Source organism: Aptenodytes patagonicus, chromosome 13, assembly GCF_965638725.1.
Source record: "Aptenodytes patagonicus chromosome 13, bAptPat1.pri.cur, whole genome shotgun sequence".
Taxonomy (NCBI): Eukaryota; Metazoa; Chordata; class Aves; order Sphenisciformes; family Spheniscidae; genus Aptenodytes; species Aptenodytes patagonicus.
This window is the reverse complement of record NC_134961.1, coordinates 14,604,463-14,629,337: the sequence shown is the minus strand read 5'-3', so window position 1 is coordinate 14,629,337 and position 24,875 is coordinate 14,604,463. Positions and strand designations below refer to the sequence as shown.

The following is a 24,875-nucleotide window of genomic DNA, read 5'->3' as shown; positions in this document are numbered from 1 at the left end:
CTGCATGTCCCTCCTCTCACAGAATCTTTATAAACCCTTCCTAGGTGTTAAGACTTACAACACTGCTGAAGCATTTTGGAAATTAATTTCATACCTGGGGAATGACAGTTATCTTTGTTCTAAGGTCATGGAGACCTAGTTGAGCAATATCTAGTCCATCAACTAGGATCGCTCCTTCTGCAGCTTCCACTAATCGCAGCAATCCCACAGCAAGAGTAGATTTCCCAGCTCCTGTTCTCCCAGTTATGCCAATCTGTAAAGTGCAATGGAAAGCTTTTGGTTTTGATGTTGATCGTTTTCCACAGTTGGACAGACCTGTCATGTAGTTCCTCTTGGCCTTTTGAAGAGAGACAGCTTTGCAGGATCAAATCTTCAGGGCTGTTCAAGATTCACGTAGTCTAGCAATACGTTCTTAAAAGGAATTGTTTATAATTTGTAATTGTTTTGTACGAGAAGGAATCTTGAAAGCCTTTGGTGGGAAGAGTAACTATAAGACTCAGCAGCTAGAACAGGGACTTGATGTGGCACTAGATTCAAAAAGTAAAATTCCTTTGCTGTAACTCTGCTAACCCTCTGTGAAATTAAATTTCATTCAGAAGAACATCTACTGTATGCAGCAATCCTGGAAACACTACTTTGTACTAGAAGAGGTGTGCGGTGTGATAGATGGGCTCATACCTTACCGCAGCTTTCACGCTTACAAGTTACTATACCTTGGTGTAGGGCAGGGACTGTATCTGCCCAGATCTGATCACTGCAAAGCACTGTTCACACTTTGTAGCTCTTCTGAAACAAGTGGCTTTGCCTACCTTCTCTTGCCCATTGATGGTTAGATTGACATGCTTCAGTGCCAAGTCCAAATTTGGCCTGTATCGCAAACTATAGTTTCTAAATTCAATTCTTCCTTCAGTGAGCCAAACTTGACCTTGAAGTTTGCCATTCAGAGTCCAGGGTGCCTAAATAGATGAAAACAAACAGCAATGTATAAAGCTGATTTTAATTACCAAATCAACTGGCCATACTGAAACAGGAAGCTTATGAAGACATCTGTGCCAAATTCCCCTGATCTGTTTACTGTTTCCAAAAGACAAAAGGCCTCTAACTTTCATATTGCAAATGTTGACTTTTCATTTTGTGCAAAGATGCCAATCATCTTAACCGAAAATGGGGATAAACATTTGTTTGCATGTCAGAGTTCTGACACTGAGTGGTTCAATAAAAAAAAGATTTATACGCCCCTGTAAACAGGACTGTGAAAGTCCCCTTCAGTAGGATCTTAGATCAGCATATGGAGAAATAAAGATTACAGAACAAAAATGATTGCACTGGAGACTTTTAGTGGCTAAAAGGCTATCTAGCAGCCATCAGTTATCGGAGAGTTGCATCTGAACTCGCACAATAAATACATACTCCAAATATGGGCAGAAACTACAGCTCATTCCATGACTGTTACCAAGTGAGGCTATTTTAATGGCAATCTAATGCTTAACTCTCTCTTAAGGAAATAACGATGATCAGAGGTTATAAAACAAGCCTAGTCACTTGGATAAAAACCAAATGCTGCAGTTCTTTAAAGGAAACATAACTGGCCTTTTAGACAGGGAAAACTAGGGGGTTTGTCCAGGTGGAACAGAAAAGTTACTCGTTTAGTTTGCAGAGATGTTCACCTCCACTAGTAAGATCAATAGTTTGTTAGCTACCTCCTTAGGAGTCCTCAAGTATTCTCTCACTCTCTCCACAGAAACAATGTTGTTCTCTATTTCTGTCCAGGAGCGCACCATCCAGTTCAGAACACCAGTTATCTAGCAGAAACAGAAGCATTTGGGCAGATAAAGTAAGTTTTGACCTGTACTTGTGAGGTATCTGGTACTTTGTCTTAGTGTTTAAGACCTCCTCATCAGCTAATTACTCGAGAAATCATCCCTTAAAAGGCTAAAAAATAACCATGGATCCTTGTGAAAGTTTGTAAAGCCGTGTTTAAAGAGCCTAGCCAGCTCCCCCCATAGCTTCTTCTCAGCAAGTTTATAGAGAATGAAATGCTACTGACTTGGGTGCTAAAACATAGTGTGACTATTTCTTAGGTTGCTGTGTAACTAGTCTACAAGCAGGTAAGACAGACACTGAAGACCATGCTTCAGTTGCTCAGAGCATGCTGTGACTGAAGTATGAGTTCATATGCAGGAGGACAAAGATAGCTGGTGCTTATGTTTATCAGGTTCATTCTCTCTAAGGGGCCATGTGCTCCAGATGCTCTGGGTTTCAGCAATGACAGCAGGGTTTGGTAGGAGAAGGCACCTAGAAAGCCACAGAAATAGTTCATAATTTCTTAGAAATTAAAATGGTAGCAGAAATTAAAATGCAAGTTGCTTTTGATGAAAGGTAAGCATGGTATTACTTCAATGCTGAGTTACCTGAAGAGCACATGAAATGGAGAAGCCAGCAGTTCCTGGACTAAGATCTGTTCTGCCCATTGCTGCAAATAGTGCTGCAAACAACACGATGCCATTGCCTAGAAACTCCAGGTTTGTTGCAAGCCACCTGCAAGAGGAGGAGAGTACAGGGCTGTTGCTGGGTGCCCTCTTCCTTTCTCTCAACAGCATCTATGATGACTTTGCAAAACACTTGCGGAGCTGCTGGGGTACAGGGTGCTCAACAAAGTTCTTGTCACGCCCTGCTTGCTCTTATCCAGCCACCTTGTAGCTCATTAATGGCTCCAGTCTGTCCAAACTGGTTGGCTTATCGTCTCTGTTAGGATTTTCTCCAAGGCCTGTTGGATGACAGCAGCCAGCACACAGCTTCTTGGATGAGCTGGTCTAACATCTCTCACTCCTTCTGGTACTCCTCACCTGTTTCATGACTGGTGGCTGATGGCTCTATTGTCTGATGGGTTCTGCATGCCTCATGCACTCTGTCATGTGATGATGGGCCTCACCAGGCACGTACTACAGCTTCCTGCATTTTGGACACCAAGTGATACCTCTAGCTGTGTCAAGCATGTGTGTGCCTAGCCACACAACAGAGATGGGAGCATACTGTTTGTGTGAGAGGCATGTTGCCAGAGAGGGGCGCAGTGCAAGTAATAATGAAAGAGGCTACCCTACCCCCAAAACACTGCACCACTGTTTCATCTTCTGTGCACCTCCACCCAAGCCCCAAGAGCAGCCATCTCCACTCACCAAAGCCATGGGAATAAACTATTTTCTTTACACTGCAGATTTGTACCTGTCAGCAACTGCTCCAGGGAAGCATATTCGCTGATTCTCATCCACTAGAAAATTGCTCTTCAAAATAAACCTCTCCTGGTCCTTGTAAGCACGGATCACACTGCTCCCTTGGAAAGTTTCTGAAATGTGGGAGTAGATGGGTGACCTGCTGGCAGCCTCTATGCGTCTCAGCTGGCAGGAGGTGGTGACATAGAAATGCTGGTACGAAGGGAAATGGAAGGGGAAGTGATTAGAAGGTTTACGCCTCCATGGAGGTGCTCCACAGAAAATTTGGGAAGGGCTCAACAAGTGCAATAGTATGTACTATTCTGGTGTTATAAAATCTAATGTACAGGTAGATGTCCTTAAAAGGTTAGGTAGCGTTTCTGCCTGTGTTATGTCCTATCTTCATGAAGAATAACCCCATGGTTAGTTAATGCAAAGAAGCCAGGGTAATCCGAACTTGCAAAGCCTCTAAACTCACACTTACTTTCTCCTATAGACCAGCCCTTTGCTTGATGGAGAACAGAGGCGTACTTGCACCCTTACCTGCCCTTCCCTCATGTTCAGTCTTAGCTGACAAAGCATTTGAGGTTTCAGAGCCCAATGGGAGAGCTGCATGGCATACGTGGATGTATTAAAAAGCAGGGTAGGAATTCTGGAGGAAAGGAAAAACGCTTTTGGTCTTAATATTGCATTTACACTAATGGAGACAAGGAGTATAGCTGTAGGTAGGATTTGATCTGGACATCAGAAAAGCACAACCCTCTTTGTGAGGTCTCTGGGATGCTTTGGAAGGCTGAGGTGATGTGGAAAGAGCCACTAACATTACTCTTGTTCAGATGCGATTCAAGATCATGAAACTAGTTTCTGCACATCTCCACTCCTAAGAAATGGAAGGAGGCTTTCTGCAGGGACACGGCTATGCTGCTTCAGCCTCTCCTGTCTGTGTATCTCTACGAGTTCCTACCTGGAATGCAGCATAAAGAACAGTCAGGGGCACTATAGCCATTGCTGCTCTTGGTGTAGCCACTATAATCACAAGGTAGATCTCCAGCAAGTTGAACAAGAATCCCAGCAAGGACTTCAGCTTGTCAGGGATGACAGAATCAATAGCATCCATTTCTCTGGAGAAGTGGTTCAGCAAGTTTCCAATGGGTGTTTGCTCAAAGAAGACCATTGGGGATCTAGCAACGCTCCTCAGCAGCTGCAGAAACAGCTTGTGTGATGCTAACACGCCACCTAGAAGGACAGCTGCTGTGGAGGCAAATCTGCCAAGGGCTGTAATATAAAAGATAATAATTGTTACTAAGTCTGAACAAACTCACCTTGAAGTTCCCTTTTGCGAGATCATGATTTTCAGTTAGTACTGTGCATGCTGTACTAGTGAAAGGAGTTGACTTTCTCTTTGGTAGCAATTAAGCCAAGCCTCAGAACTGCAGGGTAGACTACCTTTTCTGTTAGGGTAGTTACAGAGGGGCGGAAGACCTTCTAAGCAAACTTGACGGGGCCATGGATTCAGCAACTTAAACCCACAGGACAAATTCTTTATTCTTCACAAAATGAGCTTGACTGGAATTACTTTGAATTATTCAAAGTCTTAGGTTTCCTGCCTACAGACTCACTGTTAGCACAGAAGGGTACCCAACCCTTCCCACTCTTTTCAACTTGTTCAAAGCTTTCTCAATCTTTTGTCACTTGGGCTGAGATTTTTCCAGATTTGATGTCTGTCCTAAAACAAGTGATTTTTCTTTTTTTTAAAGAGTGACTGAAAGAATTGTGGCCATTTTTAAAGAGAAAGATTTAAAGAAATGTAGAATTCCACAAGTTCTTCTTTTTCTCTCTCTTTACACTCAGAAGACCTAAACCAAGATTTAATTCAGCATGGAGAAGAGCCACCGCTTGCACTTTGATATGATTAATTTATATTGGAGGAATGGAAAGGGATAAGAGGAAGAAAGATATGCAGAAGATGTTGGATACAAGGGGGCAGGATAGAAAAATAAGGATGTTGTAGTTCTTCCATTGCTGAATGTTTTTTAGGGGCTCAGGTCATTTAGTTCCAGCAGGAAATATAGAGGAAGACACTATTCATCATGGTTTGCTGAAAGGCACAGGAGACTACTTCTAGCATACCATGAAGTAGAACTTCAGGCTGTAACACCGGAAATATTGTTCAGATCCCTTAGAAATCCTCTCTGTGCGTCAGAGCCTGTAGTTTTCGGTCCCATGCCAAACCTCTAGGGCTGGTGCCAAAAGCCCAGGAGGCTAAGAGCCCGTGGGTATGCACTTGTTTATATTCTGAGAAAACATCCTGGATATGGGAAAGGGAGATGGAAATACAAAGAATTAGGTGGGCAAGTTAAACGAACCTTGAACGACTCCTAGTGCACCAAAGACTCCAGCTCTCAGCTCTGTGTGCTGTTGTGTCCCATTGTGAACAGGGTCATCTGTCCATATGCTGAGCCAGTAACCACGAGAAAATGACACGGCTTGCTGACATGTGAACAACAGAATGATGCACACGCACAGCGGTAAGCCTGTTGCCTTCAGGTAAGCTGCATAAATCGAAGTATTAACCTAGAGCGAAACAATTGGGGGGAAAAATAGGAGAAGAGGTTGGGAGGATCAAGTTTGTTAGCAAGGAAAAGCACCTCTGAAACAAGGAATGATTTATTATGGCATACTTACTCAGTTATATGTCACGGGCCATAGCAACCATGTTAATTCTTTCGTTTTCCTCATGGATGAATAATGAAGCCATACTTAAATAAATCCATGGTGTTAATGAGTGATTATTATCAACTTATGAATGTTATTGCAATAGGCTCGTGTTACTGCTGGAATGCACATAAGGCTTTCCTTATGCCAGGCAGTGGTTTTCATTTGTTGTTGGTGTGAGTGAGAACTATCATGTATTCTGCTGACTGCTTGTGTGAGTTAACTGCTGATCGGCAGAGGTAAGGAGAATCCCAGTCCAGCCAATACTGTGCTTCTCCAGGGGAAGAGCAGCCCCCCTCTGGGGGGTGTCAGACTTCTTACTCTCATCTCTTCTCAGTACCAGTGTGTAGCCTCAGGTATTCGTTTCCTCCCCACGTTTTACTGCTGCTACAATGTGCCCTGAATACGTACCTCATTCATGCCCGACTCCTTCTAGCTGGAATCCCACGTCTGCTTCTTTCCTTTCACAGTACCCTCCTTGCCTCAGCCTTTTGAGGTGTTTCCCTTGGGCACAATGAGAAGAGTGATGTGCCTCTTTGCCCCTTCCCACCAGCCTCAAGAGTCTGTGGACAGACTCAAGATCACAAGTCCCTTATAATCCGTCCTCTTCTGTCCCTTACCACCACCTCACGCTGATTGCCTCAGCGTGCTTTCCCCCCTTCAGGTCAACTCTTGATTCAGGATCTCTTTCCTCAAGTGGGTCAGTAATAAACCCATGGTATGTGTCCTTGTCTTTACAGAAGGTGCTGTGCTTACCCTGCCATGCTGAGTTTTCTCTCCCTTGGTTAATCTTCCTTTGGTGGCTGCAGCAGCGGTACAGTCTTGACTTACAGGAATGACCTCCCTTCCCATAGCAGAAGATTTGACTGAATCATCACTTCATAAAGAAAACAAAAATCCTTTCAATTTTTAGCCAAGGCAATGCATATTTTAAAGCTGGATCTCCTTACCCATCCACCCCTATATTCATGCCTATTTTGAGGGCTGCAGTTTTCGGGGTCCTCCAGAGTGACCCCAACCATTGTCCGTATTTATCACAGGCACGGGGCTCTGTCAAGCTATTAACAAACAGAGGCTTTAAGCATTCACTAGCTGTGGCTGGTTTGAAATGAGTCAGACCTTACAGCCCCACTGGGAAGTGAACAGCAAGCAAATGTATCAACATGCCTTGTACGTGAGCTCTGAACAAATTCTGCCTCCTTGTGAAATATGGAGAAAATGTTAGTCAACATCCACATTCAAGAGCAGTTTCTTACCTATTCTTGAGTTTTGCTTGTTTGCTCTTATTATTAATTTACAGATCAATCCCAAACCTGTATCATGCTCGGAGCCTCCACGTAAGCTTGTATGGGTTTTTGGAGCAAGTTCTTCAGTGTCTGAGACAGCTTTAAGCTTACCTAAAGAGCCTCTCCTGTGATGGACCGTTTCTAGAGGTGATGGTGCCTTTGGTGTCTCCTATAGCTGTGAAATAAATGCATTTTTTCTTCTAAATGCTTTAGAATCCCGTTTTGTCCTGTATAGCCTTTGAGAGACTGGTAATATGGAAGAAAGATTCATTACAAAGAATTGTTAAGGGTAGAAATATCAAGGTGAGGCTTGAAGAATAGCACGTATAGTGGGTAATTCTGTTTACTGCATGATTGTTGTCTACTAAGATGGAACTGTTTATTCAAGAACCAATTTTAAGGTGATGAGTAAGCTAATTTGACAGGCATATTTTTCCCCACACAAAGCGACAGCTTACTGTGATTGGATGTCTGCTTTAAATGTCCATAACAGAACAAATGTAAGACTGGCTTTTCCAGTTTTATTCTCTTTTCTCTCTTCCCAGCTGTGAACAGCAGCAGGCCACCCCCCCGTTCTTTAATGTTAAGTATAATATTAAGGAAACAACTGACTGATAGAACTAGGAAGAACGATTCCAACTCATTTGGGTTACCTGGAAAACCAGCGCCTGCCTTCTCTTCTGCAGCAATGTGTGAATGAAGAAATTCTGCAAAGGCCCCATTTCTCTGGAAAAGTTCTTGGTAGGAACCAATTTCTGAGATCGTTCCATCCACCAGCAAAACAATGTTGTCCACTTGAGGCAAAATGTTGATTGTGTGAGTCACCAGCACACGAGTCTGCTTGAATAAAGAGAAAACAGTTACAATTGTTCTGGTGTTTCCCTGCCCACTCGAGCTGTTGCAGTCAGCTGTCTTCTGAAGACAGACGTACTCAGTGTGAGCTATGATTTTTACTAACTTGGAGATATTTTTGTTATTTATTCCTATTACTTCTGACTCTCTCTTTGATGAAGTTTATCTTTGCAGCACAGCTTTGTGCCCATTTTGAAAGTGCAGAACTTGGGAGCGGGAGGGGTGAATCAACTTGCTTTGTGTCACGCACAGCATAGAAGAGTGAGGATGGCTAGTCCCAGGCTAGCACCCTGTGCGTAGGCGGACCTTTTGCTTGGCTCACTGACCAGTTTCGTGTTGTTAATTCCCCTCAGGCTGAAGCTCTTAAGTAGAATGATGTTAATTGAATAGTATGTCACATTTATTGTCACTGATATCAGTATTTCACAATCAAATTTGTGCTTGAAATCTTCATCACCCTGAATGGAGTTAGAGTGCAGCTCCTTGTCATTTAAATTTCTGAGCATATTTGCACAGATAACTGCATGTAGGGAAGGACATAAGAAAAGTAATTTTTCCCTAGATAAAAAATTGGTATGTCATGTACTTCTAATATACAATCAAGCCCTCTGAGTACTGCTTAAGTCTGATACCTTCTTTCTTTGCCAGTCTTTCTATGTTTCAATACAATAATTACATTCTGATACTTGCAACCAATCTACACATGAAGAGAAAGGTATTTGTAATCAGATGTGTCTGTTTTAATTGGACTTTCTAATGAAAGAAATTACCTATTTTCCTTCTACAATGTGAAATTGAATCAAGTATTTGTAGGCAATTTATACCATGAAACAAACAGAGCTGCTGTAGCATCCCTTCTCTTGTAACCACATTTATTATCCAGATTGCTTGACAGCAGAGAAATACCAAGGAATAACAAAACACAACCAATGCAAAAAAGAATGGAAGAGAAGTGTTTAACATGGATTTTAAGACTGAAATTTAAGTGATGACCATTAGGGTGATGAGAACTGTAAAGGTGCCACTGAACTATTCAAAAGTGATAGCATTAGACGTTATGATAAGATACAATGAGCTGGAAGAGATCAGACAGCTCTTCCTAATTATACTAGACGTAAATCTCAAAAAGGGAGAAGGATAATGTCGACGGAAGACCAAAGAACTATAAGCTTGCTGTAGAAGTAAGGCTGGAACTAGGCACGTGGTTTGCATGAGGATTAAGACAGTCTTTCAGGAGAACCTAACTTTTCAGTCTTCCGCCTCTTAGGTGAGATTCACTGCAGGACTTCCATGTGCTGTGTGGACTGCAGAGGCTACCCATTCCACTTCCACTGTTGTTAACGGTAGTACCTGCTGCCACTAGCAAAAAAGAATTTGGGAGTCTTTGATACAGTGAGTAACCCACCTTACTGGAAACGTTTCAGGGCCCTGATAATTGCATACATTTTGCGATCTTTTACAGTTCAGGATTTATAACACACCTTGTCCTTCAGTAAGCCATTGCGTCCAAGAACATGTTCAAAAATGTGCTGTCCAACATGGGCATCGACAGCCGAGAGGGGGTCATCTAGAAGGTAAATCGAAGCCTTCTGGTACACGGCACGAGCAAGGTTCACTCTTTGCTTCTGCCCTCCAGATATATTTATTCCCTGTAAAAATGTATTGACACTGTTTATTCCAAAGCTACAGCATATTTGGCAACTGTTGGCTCCATTTCACACTGAGGTTTTATGACTTCCTTATTTTTAAATCAGTGCTTCTCTCCCTTTCTCCAAATAGGGCTCTTGAGATGCAGAGGCAGATTCTATTGAGCAACTCCACTCTCCTGCAAAAGAGGACCCAGGAATGACCTGGATTTGTTGATTTTGGCTTAAGCATCTCTCATATCTCTGGTTAGGTTAACTGTCAGGAGGTGGGCTTCAGACCCCGTTAAATCATGGCCCGACTTTTCAGAAATTACTGAGCATCTGCCTCCTGCAAGTTTAGTCCTTTTGTAGGTGTTTTAAGCAGGACGCCCAAAGTTGTAGCTACTCATGGAAAAGTTGGCCAAAATATAAACCTAAGCCAGTACCTTCTCTCCTATTTCACTCTTCTGCCCTGCAGGGAAGCTCTCCAAATCAGGTTGCAGTGCACAAGCATCTATCACTCTGTTGAACCATGTTTCATCCATCTCTTTCCCAAAGAGAATATTATCTTCCACTGAAGCATTTTGTATCCAAGCTTGCTGGGGGACATAAGCTGCAGTGCCCTGTAAAAATGGAAGTGGAAGAATGTTCACAATCTTTTTCGTAAGCTCAACTTGACACTGTGGGGACCCGTCTTTGAAGAAAAACTCTCCCAGTTAGCTTTATAGAAATCTGGAATGATCATCACTGTTGACAAGTCTCAGAGGGCTTTACAAAATATGAGTCTGCACTTTCATTATCTTACAGAGAAGGAAACAGGTGACGTGATTTACCACAATGCCACCTGAGCTCACTGTCAGAGTGGGAAATGGAACTGGATCTTTGAAGTCCTGTTCCAGTTCCCATTCCTGAGGGCCAGGCTCATCCAAGAGGTCTTAAGCACCTTCAGATAATTAAATGCAGGCTGCTACATACAGTCTTTGTTAAAATTCAGCAGTAAATGGGTTTTCATCAAGTACTTGATGCCTTGGTTAATAACTTACTGTTCCTGAAGATAGCCTAATTAGAAGCAAATGCTCAGGGGAAAATTTACCTTCATGGTCACGCAGCCGTCTGTCTTCTCCAGCTCACCAAGTAACGCTGACAGCAAGGAGGACTTTCCAGCACCCACCTGGCCAACTACAGCAAGCAAGGAGCCTTGGGGCACGGTAAGATCTATCCTATAGAGAAAAGATTAGTCTATTATCACCTCTTAGATACACTTTCTGAAAAGAAAATGACCAAAATTCTTGCTATTGTCTTGTAGCAATAAAAATGTACCAACTAAACCCCCTAATTTCATACTTGAGGCCTCAGGTGCACAGGGTTACTCTTCCTGTCATGATGACTTTTTGCAGCAGAACATGAGTCATCCCTTCAAAGACACCTCCAACCAGAAAGTCTTCATCCACATCCCCATCTGAGTTTCAAACCCAGATCCAAGACGCAGGTTCCCACTCTGGAGATAGGCCAGCCCAAAGCACTGGATTTAAAACATTCCTGAACATCAGAACTGTTCAACACTGTTTCTTCTCTAAAACTGCAATGCCTTTTGAAATAAGCATGTACTGATGTCATATATGATATCTGTGTACCATCAATTCTACTTTTTTACTTAAATTACTGTAACTTCATATTTGGACAAGAAAATTGTGTAAAGTCTCCATGTATTAAGGCAACATCCAGATACAGGTACCTTCCCACTTATGTGCTCCCAAGCATAAAAGCAAGATTACATTTTGTCTGACTTTATAATTTTTAGAATTCAACATTAAATATGAAGCAAACTCAGAAGCCTCCAGATATTCCACACTGGTTTCACTTAGGCCCTGAGGAATTAGTTCATTCAGCATCCACCCTGACCTACAGAATTGAGATGACTAAGGGTAAGTCTGTACCTTCTAAGACAAGGAGAAATTTCTTTGCTCCAGCAGAAAGTCCCATTTCTTATGGTGATACTTGCCTGTACTAAAATATAAAGAGAAATAGAACGCTTATAAAGTCAAAGGTAGGTACAGAAATATCCCTATTTATGTGACTTTATGTTTCAGTGTGTATTTATATTACATAAAATGAACCTTAAGTATGAAAAGAAGGGGTTAATTACCAGATTAGATTTCATTATTAGAAATAAATAGGCCTGAGAGACAGTAAGGGGCAAACATTTTTCTCTCGAGTATGATAGGCACCCTAAGAGTGGAAGCTGAACAATGGAAACTACTCCTCTTGTAAGACAACAATGCTAACACAAAAGCTTACCACAGTCAGAAGTGTTTCTGCTTGAGCTCTCAGGATTCAGTTCGTCCAGATTCAGAAAAGCTGCTAAGCGGTTTAAAGAAACTTTGGCCTGAAATGAAGAAGCACACAAAAGAATAAGATTTAAAATAGAAAGGAAGCTAAGACCCATGTTGACTAGGTGCTATGTTGCAGATGCTGTAGGCTTAGATGGACAAATGCAGCTCTTCCTTATGTTAACTGCCTTTATTTCCACTTAGCTTAGCAAAAAACCATATTCTTCCCCGTGTTTTCTGTTCACGCAGTGAAATTGGTGCTTTTTTCTCTCCAATTCTTCCTGCAATCTTTCCAGTGATTGCTTCTGTACATAAAGAGTTGTGACAGTCGTCTTGGGGTGCAAGAGGGAAGTGCAATTTCCCAATTTCTTACTGGTCAATGACTTGCTTTTCTCTCTGGCCTGGGCTAGCAGGGTTTCCACTGATCTTCCATGGAGACTTTGCTCCATCTATTCTGATTTCTGTGATTAGAAACAGAACTGGAAGCACCTCTGAGATCTAATGGTCCTTGTCATTCACCCCAAAAGACTTAAGAGTTGTTCTTGGTGACTATTTTGTCAATATATGGAGCCTTTCTGAAAAACAGTACTACAAAGTACCTTTAGCTGCAAGTCCTTGCACTTCACTGTTTCACAGTAGCAACTAAATAGCTAGCCCTGACGTTCAAAGCCCTAAGAAATCCCTACCTTTTAATGATGATATGTAAAAAAACACTTATGGCCAAAGAAAAAGGAACATAGCCTGCAGTTAACCTGGACAGCAGCGTTTATGGAGAACGGCAGGAAGGAGTGCGCAGTGTTGAGAATGTTGACCAGTGTTAAAGATACAAAGGCCTTCTGAGCATCCAGGACGTGTGTGTTATCCACCAGCGTGTAGACAGCAAACATGACAAACGCAATCTGAAAGGGAGCAAAGGAAAAACAAACCATTTGCTTCAGTCAGGGAAGAGAATGGTTCAAGGGCGACAGGCCTTTTCCTAAAGACTCTGGAACCCATTTAGTTAAATCCAGGCTATCACCCATATACGGGGTACCCATTCTGCAAATATCATAGGCAGAAGTCTTGCACGTTGGTGACAAAACCAAGTCTGATCATTTGATGTTTGTTCTGCTTTAAGGAAGTTTTGATGCTGCAACCACAGCAAGGTGAAAGCACAGCCATTTCCCATTGAAAACACATATGGCTGAGCTGCAACAGCAAGTGCAAAAGTGGCTTGTGCTGCTGCTGACTGTGCCGTGAACCTGTAGCTGGAGGTCTGCAGGTGGTTCTTGCAAAGCAGGCTCAGTCTGCCTGGAGCACGCTGCCAGACCAGGTGACTTGTCCATGGAACTGTTAGGACAGCGTAAATGTCTGTGTGGCTGATTCCACTGGGGCTCAGCAACTCCTGTGAGACCACCAGCTCCTCTGGGCAGACATTATCTTTAGCTGTCTCACAGGAAAAATCTGTCCAGACAGGAGTACAAACAGAAATGGAAGTAATAGCACGTGTTTTATGTAGGAAGGTGAACCGCTCACCAGGAAAGTTGATGAATGGAAAGAAGCTAGAGATGCTGAGAAGAGAATCTGAGATCTTTTTAGGGCCTGAAGTTCTTGCTTCCGGATACCGAGCACTTTCTCCATGAAGGTTTTCTCCCAGCCATACAGTTTGATTACTTTAATGTTGCTGAGAATGGCATTGGTGAGTTTGGCCCGCTCATCTTTATGTTTCATCTGGGTCTCCTGTAATAAATGTTTGAGTTTTATCATTTAATAGGTTGAGTGCTTAACGGTGCAATTATTCTGAAAAAACACCTTATGAATTCTGACGAAATTTTCCTGCAGTTCAGCTGTGTATACTGTTTTGCTTATGAATCTTCCAGACTGGGAAATATTTTGCTTTTCATCTTCAGAGCTTTATTTTTACTGGCAATACATAAAAAACCACAGAAAAGGTGGGTAAACAAGATAAAAGACTGAACATGCAAGAGCTTACTCTAAACTTCAAGAAACTTAGCATGCTTCGAATCCTCCTATGTTCCTTCAGACAGTCATCGTCAGCATGAATAATAAATACTAAGCCATCACTTGATGTTGAATGTTAGTGACATGCTTCAGTACAATACCTTTTTTTTTTTCTTCCCCCCCAACATGCATGCCTACTGTAATCATCAGTAGCCTTGGGTTCCATGTGATCCTTTCGTGGAAGAGCATGGCAGCCTTTAACTTGGATTTAAAAGTAGTATCCTAGCATAATTCAAGTCAATAAACCACTTCATTTTTATGAAGCAAAATGTACCTGAAACTGACTCCTCTTCTTGGTGATCACGAAATTCAGAGGCAAAAGAAAAAGGAATACAGCAATCGAAGTCAAGGCAGATGGCCCAAGAAGCTGCCAGGAGAGAAAAGGAAAGGGGAAGAAGTTCTGGTGATGACTAGAAACAACTGTTTTCTATTCCCTTTCGTTCACCTTCCCTCTTATTTGAACTTATACCTAATATCCGTCATGGCTAATGCTTTAATCTTGCCTTTGCCTTTCCTGGGAATTGTGCTCCCTAAGCACTGTGGATTGTTAACTCTCCAGGCAGGGTAACTCCTGTCATCATGCTGTGATGAATTTGTTTGCTTCTCTTTTAGGAACTAGATTAGTGCTGAAAGCGATCCAGAAGCATGCTGGCAATTCAAGTAATTTCTCTTTCTTCCCATCTGTTCTTGGATGTGTTAAGGAGGACATCTTTTGGCTGGCATAAGTAAGTGACCCGAAACAAAACAGGGTTTTGTTTAAAAAACAAACTCAAACCCTCAACAAACTATTCTTGCAGCATAAAAAAACCCAGCTTGTCTGAATTTACATCAACTAGTGAGATGAAATGGTAGCATTATACTGTGCCACATACTCTTGGGACAGCTCTTGGATACCAGGGTTCATAATGACTTGCGTATCAAAATAGAGAGCTTGTTTCTCATGGTTTAGTTACATCTCTCTACAGACAGCTTACATTTGCTAGAGAGGTGAGTGCTGGTACACACAGAGAGATAAAAGTATTCTCTACACAAATGGTCTATGAACACTAGCAAACAAAGTGTTAATTATGCTCCAACTACATGCAACCACATTCAGCTTGTCAACGTGACTAGAAAAGGGATGATGATTTTTCAACAGTCTATAGCATGGCTACTAATTTTCCAAGGTCATAGTATCCTGCCAGGCACAAGGCACAGTCCATCCTGGTTAGCAAAGGAAGGTCTCAAACGCCTCTGGAAAGCTCCTGGGAATCAACTGTCTCTATAGTGCTCATACTCCCATTTGGTGTGCTGCCAAAAACAGGGACTAAGAAATAGGACTTTATCCTGCTCAGAAAATGCCATACATTGAATTAGGGGAAAAAAAGGATCTTTTAGATTATCCTCTTTTATTTATAATTCAGGTTTTGTTCTCTCCTTGCTAAACTCCTTGATACCTATGAAATTCAATGTATCCAATACTCTTTTTGAATATCATATAACTTTGCTTCAAACTGTTTCACTGATCTTGTGGTAATCAGGCTTCAGGATGAGGTACGTCAAGTTGCTATTTCAATCCATTCCCCTTTATGTTCTGTAACTGTGCTGAGGAGCTGGAACTGGACTCTCAGCCTGCACTGGGCTACCACATTTTCTACCACATTTTGGTTGAAAAGAGAGGAAAATTTGAGGCAGAAGTTTATCAGTCAGCTCAGAATAATCATACTCACAGTCTTTTCCCTAAAAAAGACTGAATGCTGAATACACAGGTGAGAAGATGAAGTGAAGGATCAGGTAAGAATTCTGTACCAATAAAAATATCTTCTAAAAAGAAAAGTGAATCCACCATGCTACAGAGCTAAGAAAAATATGGTAACTTCAGGTTATTCAGACCAGCAAAGCTCTAAGTAGAATTTTGAAAGCTCCTCTTTCCTTTGATACCTAGAATAGAAAGGGATTGATAAGTATTGTCATCATATTTTACCTGCCACAGGAAGACAAAGCAGATGATAATCCGAATAGGAGCAAGCCAGGTCCCATTAAAATAGATAATCAGATCCATTAGCTTTTGGACATCAACAGATACGAGATTAACAATTTCACCTACTGTTGCTGCTTTCCTTGATGCACTTGACATAACCAGGATCTAGACAGGGTAGAGAAGAAAGGAAAGGCATCATCAAACAACAGCTTTGGTCCAAAAACCAAACAACTTTCTTTTCCTTATAAAGAAAGAAAAAGAAGAGATGGAGAAAAATGTCAAATCCTAGGTACTGAAAACACGCTGTTGCCTGGGATATGTGACTTCACTTTAGGATGAAGAATTTACTCCTTTTCCCAACCATAATCTACAGCATAAGAAAGTTTATGTTGCGTTTTCCTCTTTCCTTTACTTGGCTTTTCCTTCAGAGGCAAGATCTGAAAAAACAAACAGTAAAATACCTCCCACATACTGTTCAGAGATGAATATAGCACAGAATCACATCCTAAAAGTAGTTTCTAGTAACATCTCCCCTGACATGTTAAGAACAATATACCAACAATGTCGTAACTACTAATCTAGGGCTAGAAAAAAATGAAGCTGAAAAGGAAGGTGCAGACTCACCTTCCTGTACACAAGCCCTGTTACTGCAGTTTTCAGTCTCAATCCCAGAACAAGACACATGTACATATATCGTTGTTCAAACAGAGTCTGGAGACAAGCCAAAAGGAACATAGTGAAGGCATAGAAATAACCGTGCCAGCTAGGTGCTTCTTGATCTTCAATGAACTCCAGGAAAAGGCTGCAAGACAGGAGCAAAATGTTGATGAATCCATGTAGAACTGATGAAATATCAGACACACAAAAATGCAGAAAAACCAGGGATTTTTCTGTATTCTCTCTGGCTGATGTTTATCAGTAAAATAGCAGTAGAGTTGGAGAAACTGCTGAGTATCCTATGTCTTATAGTATCCTGATTTTTAGCCACTCTTGGTTTTGAAGCAATCTCTGATCTCAGCATCTTCTCAGGGGAGACCTCATTTTCAGTGTTAAGAATGGCTCCTGAATTTCATGAATTTGTCAGAAATATGCAAATTGGGAGCCATAATCTAAGGAAGTCATTGACATTTCCAGAACTTCTCTTAACCTAAGAAGTGATTTTGCCCTTGAAAATATACTGTAATGCAGGTTTGTGTTGTACCAACACAATCCACAAAGCATTATGTCAACTGACTAAAGAAGCTATTTAAGATGTGTAGGATGCACAGATGTGCTCTTTATAATTAGTCAGGGAACACGGAGCTTTAAGACTACAGCAAGTGGCTGACAGCCTGTGCACATGATATGATATGTAGAACCATCAAATAACTCGCTCCTGTTCTAGTAAAGTTGTCAAAAGGCTTAGTGCAGCCTGTTCTTTCCACTGTTGGAATACAGCAGTGGAGAAACTGTGCACAGCTTTAGACAGTGGTTTGTTTTTTTTCCCCCACTGAATTGACTGTGGGCTTAGCACAAATGACAATCCAGCTCTTTTCATCAGCAATAGGAGATTTCAAAAGATGTGTTTGTGTGTCTGCCTCTGCAGGTGCTGGCCTACACATCTCTGTGTGAGCTCATGCACACAACAATCTTGTACATGTGATAGAAATACATTATAAATACGCACATACCTCAGTAACTTTGGCATGGAGAACAAGAAGACATCACAGATAACTAAGCAGACAGTACTGAGAAGGAAATAGGTTCCAAACATGCTCCAAAACACTTTCAGTAAGGGCCTGCTCTGACTGTGCTCTGATTGCAGTAGAACCTCTGTCTCTTCAGCTTCTGCTATGCCAGTTTTACTCTTCTGACCCTTTTTAAATGTAGCAGACTCCATTTTTCTAAAGAAAGAAACAATGAGAAAGCTAGCTACAATTGGAGAAAGCTTGGGGATCTCGTGCTTTCAAAAAAATAATTAAATATCTCACACTGGGTCTCGTGCCATGTCCAGTATAAATGCTCATCAAAAAATGATCCCTCACAAAAAACTTACAGTTCCGTGCTTCCAGGATTGGAAGGATGTTCTCCAGATTTCAATACTTAAAGTCAGATTTTGCACAAAGGAACTCACTCACTGAGTGCTCACCCACTGAAGAGTAAAGACCCCCAAGTTTTCATAGCAGAGTGTTACTTGGACCACTTTATGTACACTATCCTTTTCTCCTTCTTGTTTAACAGACAAATAATTCAGTGGGATTGAATCTTTCAACCATTCTCTTATCCAGATAGGAAGCACCTAGCAGAGCTTGTGTTCAGAGCCTGAATATGTGCTGAAGCAGTCTGTCTAGCACTCTGTGGGGAATGGAGGGGATTAAAGCCTGCTCTGAGATGGCACACCAGCACCTGTGAGCGTATTTGCTTATGTCATCTGGAGGCAAGAGAGAAACTGCCTAGCTGAGCCCATGACACATTCTCTAGATCAAGTACTCACTGCCGGCTTCTGCTATGATACTTCTTCCACTCTCTTTCAGCCCAGGCAACAATTTCTTCAGAGGAGTCCTCTTTCCTCACTGGCCACAAGTCATCCACTCCCAAGGACTGCTGACAGCCTTTCCAGACAAGCCTGGGGAACACACAGACTGCTGTAAGGTAAGCACAGAAGGATTTGTTGTGCACATAACGTTTTCAAAACAGTTGGGCTTTAAGTTAGTGCACCACAGTGAGCATATAGGGACTTACTTACATAAAACACTACTCGGGACTATGCTTTCCCAGAATAAATATGAAAGTTCAGGAACAGCAGTTTTGCTTCAAATTCCTTTGCTATCTTCTGTCAACATAATGAGGAATTGCCAGGAAGCCCTAATTTCTAGTCCATACTGAGAGTTGGGTCTTGGACAGTGGAGGACAAAGTTCAGTGAAACACAGATGAGGTCTTATCATTGCGGACGTTAGGCCCAAGGTATGTAATCATTTTACTTCTGAATGCTAAGCAGCAGGCTGGGCCAATGTCCTCATTCGCTGTTTTCCCCTTGCCCAGAATTTGTTACAGGAAGGTCTGGCAGGCAGATAGGGCTGTGGTTGGTGTACAGTGATCTTTTGAGATTGCTGAGGTCTATTTCAAGATTGGGAGGGCACTGGAGGGGTAGTTGGAAGGGGGAAGAGAATTATCTAGAATCACAAATTTGTGTTTTGAACTACTTTGAGAAAAGTAAGTTAAATTTTTGTAATTTGATCTTGTGAGAATACCTCAAACCCCCAGAGAAAGAATTTAAATCCTCACTGCATAAGCTAACTTGGGGGCTGAGATATTTCCTACTGGCTCTCATCTACATCCTCTCTCATGCTGCTGTTTTTTTCTGATATTCTAGCAAAACCACATCTTTTTCTGTGTTTTCTTACCCAGAGAACCACCCGTATGTGATTCTGGAAAGAAAAGAGGTGCTGGCTTCTGGACACTGATTCTGATGGGAGGAAAAACATGGGTGATATTTATATATAGAAAAGGGCACGTGTCAGATGAATATAATCCCCTTCTGTGCTTCCCCAGGAAAAGCAATCAAAAAGTTATACACACCCCATTCATTGACCCTGACAGTGTAAATGTATTGTGGAGGATCAATGGGATTGGGAGACTTTAGAGAATTAGACTTTGAATAATGTCTCAGATGGAGGAACAAAGAATATAATTCTTCATACCCAAAGACATTTATTTTCTGAAGCACCGAGCTCTGCCATACTCATACCTCAAATAGAGTACTGCTGCACAGGAGAGCATGGGGAAGCACTATAAGCCCTGTCTACTGGTTTCAATGAAAATAAACACGAGTATGGATAGCAGAGGTTTTTAGTTTTTCAAAACATACATAAAGAGACAAAGTACTGTTATCTCAAATTCTGCCGGTTACCTTTTAAAACCGTCAGCCTTTATACAGAATGATGCATTTTACATCTCCCAGATACTCATGTTCCTGTGTATCCCCATAAATTTAAATTCCTGTTTGAGCAATGAAGCAACATATTATGTAAAGCTACATTATACTTACAGGAGCGTTGACAGCTTTAGAGAAGAAGGGAGGGTTATCAACTAAGCAGAATAACACAAGTTCTCCTAGCACCAGGCTAGCATAAAGGTAAGTTGTAACGTGGTGGAAATGGTCTTCCAGGAAGCCCTACAAAACAGAATACTATTGAGAATGAGGTAAGAACCTTCATGTGTGTGCTGGTTTTGGCTGGGATAGAGTTAATTTTATTCACAGTAGCAAGTATGGGCCTATGTTTTGGATTTCTGCTGAAAACAGTGTTGATAACACAGGGATGTTTTCGTTACTGCTGAGCAGCACTGACACAGAGTCAAGGCCTTTTCTGCTTCTCACCCCACCCCACCAGCGAGTGCTGAGGGTGCACAAGAAGCTGGGAGGGGACACAGCCAGGACAGCTGACCCCAACTGACCACAGGGATATCCCACACCATGTGGCGTCATGCTCAGCGTATAAAGCTGGGGGAAGAAGAAGGAAGGGGGGGACGTTTGGAGTGATGGCGCTTGTCTTCCCAAGTCACCGTTACACGTGATGGAGCCCTGCTTTCCTGGAGACGGCTGAACACCTGCCTGCCCATGGGAAGGAGTGAATGAATGCCTTGTTTTGCTTTGCTTGCGTGTGCTGCTTTTGCTTTACCTATTAAACTGTCTTCATCTCAACCCACGAGTTTTCTCACTTTTACCCTTCCGATTCTCTCCCCCATCCCATTGTGGGGGGAGTGAGCGAGCAGCTGTTTGGGGCTTAGTTGCTGGCTGGGGTTAAACCATGACAACGTGAAATCAGCGGAGAAAAATGGTTTCTCATGTTCTACCAGCCATAAGCTCTGAGTTTTGGTTCAAAGCATGAGGTGCATTTATTTAAACTGTAGTTACGTAGAGCTACTTAAATAGATAACTCCTGAAACTGGAATATCAGAAAATGCTAAATAATGGACATATTTATAGTGACGGTTTTATCGTGAGGCTTTATAGCAGTCTAGTCAAGTCAGATGTCCACATTGCATCATTATTCAGGGAACTTTTGGTGCTCTGAGGGATACAAGCTCCTTGCTCACCTAGTGGGATGAGTTGTTGACATAATAAAGCAGCTGCCAGTTTTTATTACAAATGGTGTGTCTAAGAGGCTCCATGAAGGGCTCTCTAACTACTTTTGTGAATGAGAAAGAGGAAAAAACAAGGAAAAAGTCTGAGTATTTTTGGAACTGTATTTTGGTAGCAAGAAGCGGCAAACTGTTATTTCTACAAGAGGCCTGGTGCCTGAGTATCATTCAACACAGCAGGAACAAGCAGGTTCCCAACTGTCTTTTGTTTAGTTGCTGCCTATTTTTTGCCTATTACTTAAACACACAGGTAACATAAACTTTTGTTTATTCCTTGTTGATAGAAAGGTATAACTGTTTGCCTGAGAAAAATGGCCACTGACAGCAAGTCTCAGATGTGTAAACCCAGCCAGCACTCCTCCACAAATAAACATTCATCACAAATATCCAAATAATAAAAATGTGTCATATATCAACATATTTATGCTGATACAAAATCTGGTGTAAGGCCAGTTTTTAGTGACAGTGTTTATGTTCATTTTGCTTTTATTCGTATATGAAGTCTGCCAAGTTCTCAGAAAACCACACTCTATCTACACTGAAAGGCATAATATGGATGGAGATGACAAAGTATCATCAATCATTTTTCTCAGCACATATCTTGAGAGGAATTTGGTTCTCCACCTCACAATCAACGAGGCAAAAAGAGCCCTGTTGTTTAGAGACTTCATACCCCTGCACGTTAAAGATACATGATTTCACTTACTCTTTCCAGGGCATGTTGGACTTTGGAACTAAACATCACAACTGCAGCCACGAATGAGAGCAGCCAGTAAATCAACAGGATGCCTGAAGACTGGATGCCCATCATTCTTTCTGCCTGGGTAAGGAACATGGCAAGGATCTGCGAGGAAGTACAAATTTGTCTAAATAAATAGCTGGTAATGGAATGCCAAACATTATTATCAAATTAACGGATAAAATAGAGAAAAATCAGTTAGTTTCTTGCCCAAACATTTCACGATGTTCAGAGCTGCAGTATTGTTCCTAAAAGGCTAAAACTGAAAAGTATTATGTGCAATTTTGCACTCAAGAATGTCTCTCCGGAAAGGGCAAGTAATAAAACTACAAGTGGGCCAACAGGCTGGGAGGATCTAGGCTGTGAAGACGCAATGACAGAAGAGGAGGCTAGGCATCTAGGTTGAACAGAAATCCCATTTCATTCTAAACCATACTAAGTCGCATACCGTGGTTATGAGAAACTAGATCTTGTCTTGTTGTTGTGAAACCTCTTTCTAAACACTACTGCTACCTCTGCTCTTGCGAGGTGTACTCTGCCTACAGGGCTCTATACCGTAGCTGTAGACCCAGTGGTCTGCCCCAACTCCAAACCCCTGCTGCATCACACAGCAGAAACTCACAAAGCGTGTCTCCAGCCAGAACTACTCCCCATCAGTTATCTTTGTGCTCAAAGACACTGAGAAACATGGGAAATACAAGATCCGCCCCAGGAGGGCTAAGCTGGGCCACACGCAGATAAATCAAAGGAAGAATTACCATTGTGATTCCCACCATGGCAGGGCTAATGAAGAATGCTGGAGCCCGTGGGATTCCTTGGCTTATTTCCCACAGTACGAAGAAGACATTAGAAAAACACAGTATTACCAGGATGAATCCAAGGACCTGGGGCAGAGACAGCAAACACACATTGGAATGGACTGAAATGATGATGGGATGATCTACTGAACTGAATGCTCCAAGCAGCCTGGGCGGTAAGACTGGAGAGGTGGAAGAGCAGGTTTGGGATAGAGTGCGTTACGGGAAGTAGCGGGGAACCGAATGGTAGTACAGGGGAGAAGATCTTATGACAGTTCTTCCTAAAACTTTACTCTATTTATACTGACCTGACTTTACCTGAGTCAGTAAATGTCAAAGCAAACACTGAGATGGATCATCAGAAAAGAGTTAACGATTTAGAAAAATTAAGTTCTGCATCGAAGTTTTGATAATGCTAGGATCAAACCCCATCCTCCACCCTTACCATTTTGGTTTTGAAGATGTGGGACATCCTGATATAGCCTTTGTTTTTCTGTCGAAGATACAAGTAGTAGAAAGGAAAACAGATCCAAAGATAGGCACAAGGGATCCAAGCAATGACTGTACTCTCAAAGCACCAGGTAAATCTTGGGGTGTTTGTATACCATGTCTGGTTCCAGTCCTGTCACAGAATCAACACAGAAGTGAAACAGTAAAGCTAACGTATGCAGAATTTCACCAGCTAATGCAAGCTGCTAATGCTACAACTGAGATCTACTATAATGTTAGAGGAATTTGATTTAGGGTTTCAAATGTAAAAAACATTTGGCAACAGAGGGGCTGCTGGTGAACAGTAAGGTGTCACAGGTGAGCGAGGGAGGACTCAGCAGTAGCATTTTGGAGGGAATGGAAGTAGAAAGAGAGGGGGGAAAAAAAAGGTTGGAAAAGTGAAAGGTGCCAAAGAAAGGACATCATGTATCACAACTAGAGAGAAAAAAAAGAGAGGAAATTTAAGTTATTGAATGTGGAATGAGAAAAAGTAATCTGGGAATGAAAAAGACGATTGGCATTTGGGAACCATCAGAATAGTCAGTAGGGAATGACCAGTGAAATGGAGATTAGGAGGAAAGAAGTGTCCTAGTGCATAAACTACATCGCAGCTGCGTTTCCTCAGCTGTATTTATAATCTTTTTGTAATTTTTTTGACTAAACATAGTTGGATTTAATAATACTAAATACTAAAAAATACTAAAAATACAGCAAACTAGATGAACAGGTGAGAGTATTTTTTCTTCAGCAGCTTGTGGAGGTGGTTCGAGTCCTTTATGTGGAGGATATGATGCAAAGCAAGGCTAAGGGAATCACTCGATGAAAAGAGAAAGCAGATCACGGCTCACAAATTATTATGGGAGTTTATCAACCTTGAGGATTGATGTGAGTGATGCGAGTGATGACTCCATCCATGTGAGTCTGGACCAATCAACTCATTAGAGCCCTTTCAAAGGTATTTCTGTAGTGGGTCATTCAGCAGATACTTTCTGCAGACGATAAAGGGACTCATTTCAATACCCTTCCAGCAGTGCAGCTGGACTGCACGCTCCCACACAACTCTCATCAAATTTGCTGTAACTGTATCCAGACTTGAGCTGTTCTCTGTTTGGGTGAAAACTTGTCCCCGGGAGGCAAAGTCCGTAACACCAGCAACCTCTGATGGAAATACACTTCACCGCTTACAAGTATGTCAGCCGCCTTACTCGAGTACCACGCTGGCAAGTGCTACCCGGCTGGAGGGTCCGTGGGCACTCGGATGGTGCCGACCCGCGGAGCGGCTCTCCCGGCCCCACGCAGGAGGAACCCGAGGAACCCGCGCACCCCGCGGCCGGGCCAGGGCTGGCCGCCGCCACCGCTCGCTCTCTTCGCTCGCACGGCGGGGTGCTCGGTCCGGGCCAGGCTCTGACAGGGCCTGTGAGGGGGCGGCCCGGGACGCTACCCGGCGCTCGCTCGCTCACGCACTCACCCAGAGCCCGGCGGAGCCCTCCCAGGAGCCGCACAGCGCGCCGCCCGCCGCCATGGCGCCCGTCGAACCGCCCGCTAAGGGGGCGGGCGGGGTGCCGCGGCTCGGCTCGGCTCGGCAGCCGGCGGGGGCGGGCCGCCTGCCGCTCCGACCCTCTGCTCAGTGCCCCGGGACGCGCCTCAGCGCCGGTGGGACAAGCGTTTCCTCACCGGGCAGCGGCCGACAGCCACGTTCCCGCCGGGCGTGCGGGGGACTGGCGGGAGCCCCGGAGCGCCCCGTCCCGTC

At 42.7% G+C, this 24,875-nt stretch overlaps 1 protein-coding gene across 2 annotated transcripts in view; it reads right to left on the bottom strand.

Annotated features, from left to right (window-relative positions):
- ABCC6 (ATP binding cassette subfamily C member 6) overlaps positions 1–24,647 on the bottom strand; it is a 28,048-nt gene extending 3,401 nt beyond the window's left edge. Inside the window, exons 1-28 of one of the 2 annotated variants that reach the window (XM_076351252.1) lie at positions 24,594–24,647; positions 23,082–23,258; positions 22,598–22,723; positions 21,807–21,944; positions 20,007–20,132; positions 19,363–19,424; positions 18,452–18,583; positions 17,649–17,861; positions 16,603–16,780; positions 15,982–16,143; positions 14,293–14,385; positions 13,533–13,736; positions 12,770–12,916; positions 11,986–12,073; positions 11,625–11,694; positions 10,781–10,907; positions 10,134–10,310; positions 9,544–9,711; positions 7,864–8,047; positions 7,322–7,385; positions 6,681–6,801; positions 5,576–5,783; positions 4,174–4,484; positions 3,223–3,422; positions 2,412–2,538; positions 1,701–1,802; positions 810–956; positions 95–253 (exon numbers count right to left, since the gene is read on the bottom strand). In XM_076351252.1, the coding sequence (XP_076207367.1) occupies positions 95–253; positions 810–956; positions 1,701–1,802; positions 2,412–2,538; positions 3,223–3,422; positions 4,174–4,484; positions 5,576–5,783; positions 6,681–6,801; positions 7,322–7,385; positions 7,864–8,047; positions 9,544–9,711; positions 10,134–10,310; positions 10,781–10,907; positions 11,625–11,694; positions 11,986–12,073; positions 12,770–12,916; positions 13,533–13,736; positions 14,293–14,385; positions 15,982–16,143; positions 16,603–16,780; positions 17,649–17,861; positions 18,452–18,583; positions 19,363–19,424; positions 20,007–20,132; positions 21,807–21,944; positions 22,598–22,723; positions 23,082–23,258; positions 24,594–24,647 (4,065 nt within the window). Of the gene's footprint in view, positions 1–94; positions 254–809; positions 957–1,700; positions 1,803–2,411; positions 2,539–3,222; positions 3,423–4,173; positions 4,485–5,575; positions 5,784–6,680; positions 6,802–7,321; positions 7,386–7,863; positions 8,048–9,543; positions 9,712–10,133; positions 10,311–10,780; positions 10,908–11,624; positions 11,695–11,985; positions 12,074–12,769; positions 12,917–13,532; positions 13,737–14,292; positions 14,386–15,981; positions 16,144–16,602; positions 16,781–17,648; positions 17,862–18,451; positions 18,584–19,362; positions 19,425–20,006; positions 20,133–21,806; positions 21,945–22,597; positions 22,724–23,081; positions 23,259–24,593 lie in introns of those variants that run through there. The other variant, XM_076351254.1, reaches the window with a different exon arrangement.
- Between the last annotated feature and the right edge of the window lie 228 nt (positions 24,648–24,875).